At 41.2% G+C, this 13,209-nt stretch overlaps 1 protein-coding gene across 2 annotated transcripts; it reads right to left on the bottom strand.

The window, feature by feature from the left end:
• Window positions 1-1,125: 1,125 nt before the first annotated feature.
• atp6v0b (ATPase H+ transporting V0 subunit b) lies at window positions 1,126-11,858 on the bottom strand. 2 transcript variants are annotated; one of them, XM_004079432.3, is made up of 8 exons: window positions 11,557-11,858; window positions 10,372-10,420; window positions 4,212-4,295; window positions 3,094-3,171; window positions 2,958-3,027; window positions 2,812-2,863; window positions 2,541-2,731; window positions 1,126-2,462 (listed from the first exon to the last, which is right to left on the bottom strand). In XM_004079432.3, exons 1-8 carry the CDS (start codon window positions 11,639-11,641, stop codon window positions 2,436-2,438), a joined length of 636 nt encoding a protein of 211 aa, XP_004079480.1. In that variant the 5' UTR covers window positions 11,642-11,858; the 3' UTR covers window positions 1,126-2,435. The 2 variants fall into 2 exon arrangements, with proteins under 2 accessions (XP_004079480.1, XP_020566853.1); XM_020711194.2 differs by lacking the exons at window positions 4,212-4,295; window positions 10,372-10,420; window positions 11,557-11,858 and adding an exon at window positions 3,462-4,156 and having other exon boundaries at window positions 3,094-3,252.
• Between the last annotated feature and the right edge of the window lie 1,351 nt (window positions 11,859-13,209).

Raw genomic sequence — 13,209 nt, 5'->3', positions numbered from 1 at the left:
GAAAACTATAAAGCCGAATTGAAAAACATAAAATGCATTCAGTTGTAAAAAACCAAAACACGAAGCAGATGAAAGAGGCAGAAACAATGACTTTATAAGAACTGGGTCATTTTTTGAAGGTATTTATGACGCACAAATAAAAACCTGAAACTTTGATTTTACAGAACAAAAAAACCGCACACCATTTTTGGACCACGACACGCCGCACGTGGTTTCACAAACAGCATCCTCTGTAGAACCTCCAGGATTGGTCCAGAGCCTGACTCACCAAAGGTAGCGTCACAGGCTGCAGAACAGCGCCTGAACACCGGCCTCCATCGTTTGTTTGTCTCCCAGCCCAGCAGCAGTTTACAGTTTTCACCCGACACATGCACACACACAGGCAAACAAATCACACTTTACCACAACATAACAGCCTAATTCTAAGGGTGCACACTTAGTTTTAAATCTAATCTTACTCACCATCTAAGTTTCCCTCCACAAACCATAGTATTGTACATACAAATCCATCCACAGGAAACAGGAAGTGACATGTGTCAGAATTGTTTGGTTTTTCTTTGCTTTGTTTCCATTTCTGTCTCATCGATTCCAACTCATTTTTGTTTATCATTTGTTACTTTTTTTTGTATCGGTAATTTTGGAAGTACGTTTAAGATTCCTCCAGGTTGCAAGGCAGCAATTTATCTTAAAGAATTGCGTGGTAAATTGGTATCCCTGTCTGAGATTAAAAAATGCAACAATCAATTAGTAACTCTAAACTTTAAACCAAAGATTTTCTGCAACTTTAGTACAGAGGCGACCTAGAAACCACCCTGATAGACGGATCATTTTCTTTAAACACAAAATACCCACTTGCACCTAAAATGAAAGAAGCACATTTAAAGATGTTCCAGTTTTTACACATAAAAGATTTAAGTTTCAATGTGAACCATGTATTTTCTGTTCATCTGAAACCAAAACATTAGAACATTTCTGTTATAGTTGGAAACAGATAAAAATATCCTGGACTGTTTTTCATAATTGGAAAAACATGAGTTTTGTTTGCTCACCATTATGTGGTTTGTGTATGAATATATAAAGAAAAGAAAAGAAGTTTGGTAAATTGGCCTGTGACGAGTCGAGACCAACTATTTCACCAGGTGTTTTATTTTTTTTCTTCATTTCCATGAAAGACAAAAATCACGTTTGAGTTTTCCAGTTTCATCACAACACGCACATTTCATCCTTTAGCCGACAGTCACATGTAAAAATAAAAAACAAAAATGAAGATTTTTAAAGTAGATCCAGACAGAACACTGCACCCCAGAAGTTTGTACAAAACAATAGAAAGAACCGGCGATGTCTTTTCGTCGCGTTGCTGGAGCCCGTCTGTCTTACACTCAAATATCTCCGCCTCATCTGTCAGGAATGTTGGGAACCATTTGGAAACTGTGAAGCAAACATCTGCCACGGAGGAATCACGTGTACATTCAAAACAAAGGGGTTGCACAGGGAAACTGCAGGGTTTACATTTCTGCACGACTGGAATTGGGTTCCTGGTGACGGCTGGAGCGACGCATCCGTGACAACATCCGTCTAAAAAGCGAATGCGGAGACCTTTAGGTTCATTAAAAGCACAGAGACGCACTTTGGACAAAATGAGCATTAAAACAGGAAGATTCCTGCAGGATGAAGCTCATTCTGCAGCTGCTTCCTGTGTTGGTGAAGAACGAACGCTATGACCCGAACGAGTCAGATGTTCCTCAGATGCTTTTAGAAGTTGAGTCAAGAAAACTGGACTCCAAATTAAAGAGCAAAGAAATTGATGATTCTGACATAATTTGAGATCAATTGAATTTATTTGATTGAATTTAGAAACTCCAGAAACGAGTCCGTTTGCGGGTCGCCGTGCAGGTTTGAGACCATCAGCTGTTCTTTTAACAATCAGAAACACTGAACAGGCCTGCGCATGACTCAACTTCATCCTAATCGAAACACCGGCTAAGTCCTTCTTCCAGTGTCGGTGACGGTTATTCCGCTCGCCGGGCTGCCAAACATGGCATCTCATGATCCAACAACACAGAATGTCACCCAGTTTGCAGCCCTGAACCGACAGACCGAGCTGCAAACGTCCTCATGCCTCACAGGATGGAAAAGGAAAAAGAAGACACACACACAGAGTCACACGCCCCAGTGTCGTTTTTAACCATCATTCGTTAGCAAGAGCCAGAAAAACCTGACAAAGATGCGACAGGAAGGTCAGGAAGTGTGAGTTCAGATCATTTTGGAGCTTTGAAATGTCCAAAAACAGAAAAAAGGTTCTGAAGAAAACAGGGAAACTCTGACCCACTGAATGATGGTTAAAAACAAAACCAGGCAAATAGACACATTTAAATAATTTATGTATTTACACAATAATAATCCATCTTAGTTTTCCAGCAGTGTTTTGGCGTCTTTTAGTCGCCCATCTTTACTTTGGATGTCTGTGGACAGAAAGAAGAGTTTCAGAGCAGGAATCCATGACATCACGGCTGTAACCGTCTAAAAACCCGGAGAGTCACCTGCAGGATGGCTACGATGACGCCGAACAGGCCGATGGCGCTGCCGAAGATCTCCACGATGAGGATCTTCACAAACAGGCTGGGGTTCTGGGCGTCGGCCAGAGCCGCGCCGCTGCCCACGATGCCCACACAGATGCCGCAGAAGAGGTTGGAGAACCCCACCGTCAGACCCGCCCCAAACATGGAGTAACCTAAACAAAAACACCACAGGAGAAAACTGAAACTGCAGACTTTTCAGGTTTACTCTGCCGCTAAAAGGAGGTTTTCTCACCAGCTTGATAGTTTCGTGCTCCAATGGTCTCTGGGGTCGTTCCACTGAACCTCTACAATGAGATGGTTTAGGAAACAGAACTTTACTGTCTGAATAATCGATCTCTTCTGCAGTATTTTTTTCTAAAATCGCTGTCATGCTCCTACCTCAGCCATGTTACTAATGACGATGGCCATGATGATCCCATAAATGGCCACAGCTTCACAGAAAATGATGCTAAAGATAGAAAATGAAGTTAGAAAAGAAACTTTTTTGTGTTTTCCTTCTGTAATTGAAACGTACCTGACCAAATTTTTGGTTTTGATGCGAGGAGCCTTAACGCCCCCCCCGATGATGCTGGAGCCGGTGATGTAGATGCCCCTTTTTTTAAAAACAATGTAAAAAGATGTCAAACCAAAAAGGGATTTTCTCTGCCAGTTCAGACCGCTGATCATTTTAACCCTTGTGCTATCTTAGATGACCCCATCCTTACTTTGACATGTTCTCCCTACCATTACAAAGGTGGATAAAGGTGGAAAGATTTCATGTAATCCATGAACACCAGTGAAGATCGCAAATCCGTGAAGAAAAGAGGTTTAGCGCACTGTCAAGTGGGTCTAGATGACCCAACTCCCAATGTTAAAGGGCCTAGGATAGCACAAGGGTTAAACAAAGTCACGCATTTAAAGCGTGACTCAGAAACAGTCATAAGAGTATTCAAGAGGTTAACCATTGTATGGTGAGACGCTTTTCATGCCCATCTTGGGACAACGTGAGCAGAAATACTTGCAAAATGTGTGTCAGAACAGCCTTTTTCGATGTTTACGGTGCTTTTCCTGGTGTTTTATGCTACCTTTTGCTTGCCATACCAATCTACCAAAAAACAAAAACTGCAGTTGCAAACAGCTGACCCCATTTTAGGGGCATTACGGAGGGGTCAGGCTCAAATAAATGCAACATCTGCATCCGATCTAATTTGGAGGCCAAACAGACAGAAAGGTTTTAAAGAAATGAAAATTACGCAGTGTGAGTCAAAGAGGCACAGATGATGCAAAAACTGAATAGAATTCAGTAAAAACTTTTCGTCTGGACAGCATAGATCTCAATGTTTTCAGAAACATTTCATATGCTTTGAGTTCATTCTAATTCTGAAAATACAGGGAAAATGAAATAAACGGCACCTGATGAGTCACTTTTTCATTAAATAAATACATTTCTACACAAATAATGGGGGTCTGGAACAATTTACACGTTATATTGGACACAATAATTTCTTAGTACTGTTCCAAAACTCACAAGAAAATCGAACATTTTAATATTTTTCTATTGAAATTGAGTGAATTACTGACTGCAGAACCTTAATTATGATCAGAAGTCAGGATTTTTGAGGTTTTTGAAACCCTGAAGCTCCTTTAACTCACCACGCCGCCCCGACCACAGACAGAGAAATGGCCAGACCGATGCCGAGATTAGCCCACATGAAGGGAGAGGTCTCCGTCAGGAACCTGTCGATTGGAACACGCGGAACAGAAATATATTAGAAAACAGAAAGGTTGAACTTTGAAAAAGGAACACTGGACTGTCAGGCAAACATGCAGGAACAATTCAGAAATTCAGAAAATTCGATGGGAGTTGATTGGGATAATTGCACCACTTTGGTATTTTTCCTGGGAAAGTAGGATTTGAAACATCAGGAAGCACAAGCTGTGTATGAAGTTCTACGAGTCGGGAAAAACCATGAGCTCGCAGTGAGCTGTGAATACGGTTGCCTCTAAAATTATGAACACGTTAGACCAGGGGTCCCCGAACTTTTCCAGCGAGGGCCACATGACGTTTCCCTCAGGTCAGTTTGAAACAGAAAAAGTCTGACAGTCGCAGGGGTTGCCTGAATGTAAACTAAAAGCCACAGGGTTCATCACAAAAAACATATATATATATACAAAATAATCAGCAAATATATAATATGTACTGAAACCGCTGTTTGTGGGCTTGCAGGGGTGCAGGAAGGGAGTGGTGGTGGTGGGGGGGCCAGAACGTGTGAGTGTGTGGAGCAGATCAGGGGTGTCAAACACACGGCCCGCCAGATGGTTCAATCCGGCCCAGTCATGAAGAGTAAAAATTATGAGAATGTTTAAAAAAACAAGCACATTTCTAGTCCATTCCTGTGGCGAGTTATGATTTTTTAAAGAAATAACCGAAATGCGCAATTCCGCCACTAGGGGGAGCAAAGGCTAAGCAAAACAGGTGAAAATGCACATCTTTGCACCTGCCAAAAGTGAAACTTAACGGCTCTGTGTCTGAATCAGATGTAGTTTGGTTCCCCGCAAGCCCCACTGCTGTTACATTGTAATAAGAATGATCAGTAGTGACCCCCTTATGACCAAGATGTTGTCAAAAAGAAAAAAAGGGTTAAAGTGAAGTGCTGAGCTTTCCAGGAAAAATGGACAAAGTTTTATTTGTTTACGGAGTTGAATGCAAAACCTGCGTGTTTGTTATGTCATCAACAGGTAGCAGCGCTCAAAGAATACTATATTCAGCACCACTATGAGACAATGAGAAAAGTTTCACCATTTGCAGTTAAGAAAAGAGAGGATTTACCAACTAAAACCTGGCCTGAAAAAAAAAAAACGTCTCCATTTACTGCAGCGTGACGTCAGTGATGGAGCAGTGACAGACACCTGATTGCAGACAAGTTGGAGCAAACATCCAAACCATTTTCAGATGCTGAACCTACTGAAAAATACTGAAGGCTACAGAAGTTTTGTTCCCTAAAAAACAGTCTGTCAAGGATTATGATTACAGATACAACATCTCTGAGGAGACTTGGGCGCCATATTAAGGAATCCAGTCATTTATTGTATTTTCGGTCACTATTGATGAAAGCACAGATACAGATATTGCGCAACGGTGCGTATTTCTTAGAGGTGCTGAAGAGACCGTCATAGCTGAGTTTCTTGAGTTGATGGACCCAACAACAGCTGATGACATAGTCAGTTCTCTTGTTACAGTACTGGACTATGTTGGAGTGAACTGGTCACATGATGTCAGTCTGGTCACTGATGGCGCCCATCAAAGGTCAGGAAGAAGGCAGGTGTTGCCACAAAATTCAGGCAGAAACCAGGAAAAGATTCTTGGACACTTCATTGTGTTTTGCACACTTGAATGAAAGTAAATATGTTTCTGCTCAGGATCTGAATCCTGATATTAATGGCTGGCTGAAGTTTGAGGAGAGAACGGAGGTTAACTCCAAATTCTTGTTTAATTTAGTTTAATTATTCATTGATTTGCACATTTACATTTTAGGCAGGTGTTTCATCTTTTCCATAGCCCTTCTTGAGTTTATTATAAGGATTAATTCAGTGTCAAATGTAAAATATTCTGTCTGAATAAAATTAACCATTTTTTTTATGTGAAATGCATTTTATTTTACATCCATTGGCCTCTGTGAATGAGTATGAATGTGTAATAATAAGTGATTAGGCTACCATGTTGGCTGAGGCATTTTTTCCAACTGAGTAAAACAAAACCCAGAAAAAACTGTTTTTTGCTTTTATCTTACTGGTCCGGCCCACTTGGGATCAGACGCCTTGAATGTGGCCCCCGCACCAAAATGAGTTTGACACCCCTGGTTTAGGTGATCAGAGCGACTTGCCGCCTGCAGGCTGCGCATTTGGGATGAAATGCATAACGGATGCTACCACAGTTTAGTAGCGTGGGGTGGCCACTGGGGGTGGCCGGGTGTCGGGCAGGGGTGGCCGTGCCACTGCTTCTATAAGTCTCCATCACATGGCCGGGCTTAAAAAAATATAATGAAAAAAAAAAAAATACAAATAAAAAAGGGTCTCTCTCTGTTATCATTCAGGGGGCCGGGTCAGATGGATGGGCGGGCCGGGTCCGGCCCCAGGGCCGTAGTTTGGGGACCCCTGCGTTAGACATTAAAATAATGGTCTGGAACAATGTTATGTGCTCAAATATCCAACGATATAAATTCTGCAGCCAAGTTTAAGTCTAGATCCTCTTTTTTTTACGGGGACCAAAAATTAAAAAGTTAAATAAATGTAGTCATGGTGAAATGGCTTTTTAATATTAATATTAGTAGTATATTACTAGTAGTTCAGCGTACTTCTGTACGCTGAGTGTTACACTCCTGTTTTTGTTGACCCTTCAGTCCAAGAATCTACTTTGTTTTTTTTTTTTTTTAAGAGCTGATTCTCCGTTTTAATCGACATCTTCCTGTGCTGGACGGACTAAAGTGCAACCACAGTCTTTTCCTGCAGTTCAAACGTCTCCCAGCACTTTCTGTTGTCATGTGTGCGTTTGAAACGGCAAATGAAAAAGTAAATGTCCTTCTTGTTTTAGTAGAAATGTGAAGATATTGCACATATTTGGCATTTTTACATGACATTAAAAGGTAATTAAGCATAAAAAAACAAAAGCAGGTCAACCAACTTCAAAGTTGCTTTAATGCAGTGAATTTATGTTTTGTTGTTCATGAGTGTTTATTAATAGAGCTGCTTTTTAGAATACCTATTGTATGAAAGAAAACTGAACAGATTTACTCCTATCTAACCCTTTTAAGGCAGCACTTTAATCATGTTATCCAGGTTTGTTTCCATTTTTTATTCAACACTTTTAATTCTTCTTAAATCGATCTCTGCAGGAAAAGCTAAGTCAAGTACAACTTTTCCTTTGACTAGTGTCGTTTGCCACCAGCACCAAAGAAAAGAAGACAGGGCTCCAGACTAACTTTTTTCACTAGGAGCACAGTGGCCCCTAACTGAAAAATTTAGGGGCGCAACCAGATAATTTAGGGGCGCATACCGTAAATCAACATTCTAACCAAATCTACTAATTTCCACTGTATTACTAATAAATACTTTAATAATAGATGCAGAAATTACAATGTGCTGTTTGAGATTCAGTGTCACATTTTATTCTGCACTTTTGAAGATGCAACAAGAAGGTAAACTGACAGCACCATCGCTGTCATGACAGTACAAATAAGTAAAGAAAACGGATGGAAATTTATCTTTGTGACACCAAATAGGTGCAGCCAAGATGCACAACAAGCGTGTTTGAGATCACCCAGGTGGACTCAACGCTGCGCAGATCACCTGGTGTGTGACATATATTTTTGTTTTTGCTCCAACATCAACTGTCAATCATCACAAAAATATCGCGAGAAAGGGGTGGGAGCAAGGGGCAAACCTACCCGAACACAGCTGGAAACTAGAGACTACAAAACAATGCATTATGGGACATGTGTCCTGATGGTTTTTGTAGTGGAGTGATTAATTAAAATAATTTAAAATACCAATTCATTAAAAAAGGCTACATACATCACAAAACATTAAAATAATCATAAAATCTATAATAACACAGATCATACTAAGGGGGAGAAGAATATTAAAACTAAATTGAATGTTAAGGACAACTCCAACTGTTGTCCTTCAGTCTTGCTGCAGATTCGCTTTCATCTCTCAGCCCCCCCGCCTGGTGTCCCCAACGATCCAGGCGAGGTGCCGGTTCATCTCAAACACGTCTATCGTTGCATTTTCCCCACGTATTTTCAGTGAGTCTAAAACTAATGTTTTTTTTGCTCGCACGTGTTTAAAGTTCAAGCCCCGTTAGCTGTCACGCATGTAGGTGTGGGACATTTATTCTCCTCAGCTGACCCCACTCCCGCGGGATGGGAGCGGTGTGCTGCCGTAACAGCCGTGCATAACCGTTTGATGCGCCGCCGTAACCAAAACCTAAACCTTCCTCCGGGTCTGTGCGGCCCAGAGAAAAGTTCAGCACGGACTGCATGTATTTAGAAAATTACGAGCGAATAAATACGTTCTAAAGGAAAGTAAGGAACTCCTTAATGTGGTCCGGGGAGGGAGGGGGCTGTCAGGTTTCCTGCTTTCAAACCCTGTCATTGTCACGCCCCCAAGAGTCATTTACCCCACTGTGATTGGTTGGTCAGCTCCGCGCACGACAATGAGAAAGTGTCATTCATACAAACTGGCGGGCTGCAGTAACATTAAACCTTCATATTAAGGCGGGGACCGCAAAATATCATCTTGGGGGCCGCAAATAGCCTGCGGCCGCGAGTTTGAGAGCCCTGCTGTACACTCTGGCACTGGTACACTAGCCGCAGGTCGGAAGAACGAATCAATAGTTCGCTTACTCATAGCTCAGACGCACATATCAGGTTGTGATATTTGTCTCCGTTTCCTTCCCACAGATGTTTACGCGCGCTCGATTATCTCTAGGCCCCTCCCCCTACACGCATTTTAGCCACTCACAGTGGCTTTCCCTATTCTTCTCACACGCAGTGGCCGCCTCACAGACAGGTATCACGCGAGTGTGTGCTCGCGTTTCATGAGTATGTGCGCGAGTGTGTGTGTCTGCCTGCGTCCGTGTGGCTTGCGTCTCATTGATTATTTCATTGATCATTGACGTGCCCCTTCCACTTTTGATGTATAAAAAATACGAAGGGTGGGGGAGGCAAATTTACTGGTAGCACATGTGCGACTGGATGTAAAATTCAGTCGCACACTCTCAAATTTTGGTCGCAAAATGCGACCAATTGCTCGCAGTCTGGAGCCCTGGAAGAGGAGTTCCTTTTGACTGTTTTCCTGAGAATTCAGAAGAATCGGTTCTTTGGGACGTCTGTTCAACGACCACATCTGGAGCGTGATTGATTGATTGATTGATGGGCCAACCTGCACTGAAGGCCGTGTTGCACGGCCACTACGTACATTAGCCGATTTTCCACGTGTCATCATGATACATGCGTGTTCCATGTCTTCGTCATTCATCGATGTGCGCAGATGTCCGTCGAGGGTCTCGGCCGATTGGTTCTTTGCGACAATTCGGTTTGGAGCTGTTCAAAATGATTGGTCGGATTATTTTACGTAGTTTATCCACGAGTATTACGTAAACATGTCACAATGGTGTGAGATTTTTTGCGAGATGCATACACAAGTTTGTGGCTTTCCGCCACGGTTCCACGTTTGTCTAACGGACTCTTCACGCATGTAACACTGATGTATAACTTTTATATCGCGTATCCGGCGCACGTATGTTCACATTACTTCACGGACGCTCACATGGTTAATTCGTACCTCCGTGGTTTTAATGTGGTTCATTCGTGAAACATCTGTGAAAATGTCACAGCTTTTCTCACTTATTCCACGTAGATCCATGTCTGATCAATTTACATCCGTGCAATTTGCGCTGATTGTGACGCCGCCTTTAGATTGTATTTGAATTGCATCACATTTTGCTTTAAAATGAGTCATTTCCGTTCATTACAGTAGATAAAAAAATATTATTGGGCTGTATAACATTCACTGTGAAGTTTTTTCTAGATTTGGATATTTCATTATGGGATTTCTTGTTAAGTTCACGGCTCATTCGACTACTTTCTAGAGATTCTAGTTTTAAAAAACGTTTTTGCAGTGCAGCTTCTGGATCCCCGACAACAAAACAAATATTAAATATATAGCTCGGTTAAGAGCAAAAACATCAACGTCTCCATCAGGAGAGCCAAGTTGGTTTTCTACAACTTCACTTTGTAAGAAGACTTCTTACCATGCTACATCAAAGCGAAACCCCAGGTCAAAGATGGTGTAGCAGATACCTGCGGAAACAAAAAGGAAAACCTTTGGACTCTGTGGTTGTGTCCGAATTCCTTCACTACTAGCTATATAGTGCACTTTATAGTTTGGTGGCTATTATTTAGTGCTGACCGAATCTACAATTCCAAAATCCCGTGCCCTGGAAATTTCTCATAAGTCTCTGCGAATAACCAGTGTGCATCAAAGCTCACTAGATTGGCGAATATAGACCACAATGCATTGCATCGGCACAATTTTTGCCCTCCAAAAAATGTATTTACATGAATTTCTTTTATAAATCATCAACGTTTTTACTGTCACAAGAAAGTGGACTCAAATAATCGTCACAAAACGCTCACATTAATTAGATTTTAACTTCCTGAAATCGATGACGTCATATCCACTGTTTAAAAAAAAAAGTAGTGAACTTGGTGTTCGAATTGCTTTGGAAACTCAGGGCGCTACAGTGCCGCACTAAATCGTTTTTTTAGTAGTTAGTGGGAATTCGGACACAGCCATGGATCATGTTAGGAGCTCTCATCACTTCCTGTCTGCCCTTCTTAAGAAGCAGAAGTAGATGTGGAAAACAGGATGTCTCACTCTCATATGAAAACTGCTGTAGTTCCCGTTTAAAACGTTTACATGTAACACTAAACTACTGAAAAAAATAGTCCAAATGCAAAATAATAATAATAATAATAATAATAATAATAATAATAGTATAGGCCATAAGATCAAGTCTGGCGCATTGACATGGATAGATGTCCTTAAAACTGATTTTTTTTTTAACCCACTGATTGTGACATGTTAGCATTAGCCTAGCTTGACTTAATTCTGGCCTAGGACTAAATACACAAACTACAAAACTGTAAATCTGATTCTCATATGGTTTATTACGTGTATATGGCAATCGTATATATTTGCTTTGTTCAGTAAACGAGACAATCTTAAACCAAAGCAGCGCTAGCAACCAAATGAAATTGCAACCGTCCCAGGAATTAGCCAGGTCCCATTGATTTGTATCACATAACTGAAACAACCGGCCCCCACGGTCACGACACCAGAATGGTTGACTCCACTAGACTGCCGTCACTTAACAAACTATGTTTATGAATTTAACAATATTTAACTGCCATTAGAGCTAAAGCGGAAGTCTTACCGACAATCAGGATGGTGCTCCAGAAGGCCAAAGTGACCCCCGTGTAAAGAATGGCGTGTCCGTTCATCATCCACTCAAGCAGCATCTAACCAGTGATCTGACTTGCTGAAACAGCAAGATATTCGGGGACCGAACTCACAATTTATCCGGAATCCAACAAATTACAGATGTGATTTTGTAAAATACACAAGCTGTCGATGCAGGAGGAGGAAGAGCTCGCAAAGCAGAAGGACGTTGAAGTCAGCTGATCCAGCGTCGCTGGCATGTGACCAGGGACCGGAGGCTGCGTTTTTTCCCAAACTTTATTGAATGTAAAAATTCAATACAAAACAATATGAAACAGTGAACACCGGAGGCTGCGTTCGGTTATAAATATAGAACTATTTCACACCACCAGTTTCCTTGCTTTTAAAAAGACAAAAAATCTTGACATGTATGTACATATATTTTGAAAAGCTTATTAGTTGATTAACAGATATGATTTAACACACACACACACACACACACACACACACACACACACACACCCACACACACACACACACACAATTGTGTATCTTTGTATCAGTAACCACAAAAAAAGGCGTTCTGAGAATATTGAACGCAGTTCTCATTATGGCCACTGGGTGTCGCTACTACGTCACCCACCATGCAAGAGAAATAAGGCACTAATGACTAATCAAAAGATCACAGATGTAAATAAATACTGTTTTTATATTCAAAAGTTTAAATTTAGACAAAATAAAAACTATACACATTAACACTAGTAGTTAGGAATTAGGGTTGGAATTCGTACACAGCCATGTAGAGAAATAAACAGCTGTTACTCAGTCATTCTATTGGTCAGAATAACCATTCTTGTTCTGCTGCTTTTTAAACATGTTTTCTTTATAATCATCTTTTTTTATGATATTTTTTCTGTAGTGCAAACTATTCAAGTTGTAATTTGCCAGTGTGGTTTCACGTCAAAAACGTCTGATTGACAGGTTTTGTGTAGCCCACTTCCACGTTTTAGCAGTGTGGCCTTCTAACAAGCGTACTCCTGATAGGTGAGAGTGGTTTGCCATAGAAATGTTGGCCGAATCAGAATTCTTCTCCTACCTTTCTTGGTTCTCCCTATTGCTCCAATAGGGGCATTTGAAGCTGTAGTGGTGTCCAAGAGAGTTTTTTTAATTGAAATACGTAGGGACTTAGAACTGGATATCTCTCTGCTGGTGGGGTGATAAGAAACGCATTTCTTTATGTGGGAGTGCTCTGAAACACAGAACTTTCTAGTCCAGTTCTCAGATCCAGTGAATGGTTTAAATATATAGCTGTTTTTTTACGCTGCCTAATTACTTTCATGGTTTCAATTGAACAATCAATTACAGTATGTGGCTGGAACCATGGTAATTACAAAGAATCATCTCTCAATCAAAATGTGTCTTTGGGGAAAATCAAAATGAGATGGACAGCGCGCGATTCAGGGGAACAGGCTTTTTCTTGCTAGTTTATTTCAGCAAATGCCTCCTGACAGGTTTCTACCTCTGAGGACATCATCCATACCATCATTTAGAGATAATTTAAAGTCGGTGTCAGTCTTCTCCTCGGTGTCTGCAGAAGTCAGTCAGCCGTTCAGACTGTTACTTTCTTCTGTAACTAATAGGATAGGAC

Source organism: Oryzias latipes, chromosome 17, assembly GCF_002234675.1.
Source record: "Oryzias latipes chromosome 17, ASM223467v1".
NCBI classification, from domain to species: domain Eukaryota; kingdom Metazoa; phylum Chordata; class Actinopteri; order Beloniformes; family Adrianichthyidae; genus Oryzias; species Oryzias latipes.
The sequence above is the reverse complement of the archived record's forward strand: the minus strand, read 5'-3'. Positions and strand labels throughout refer to the sequence as shown.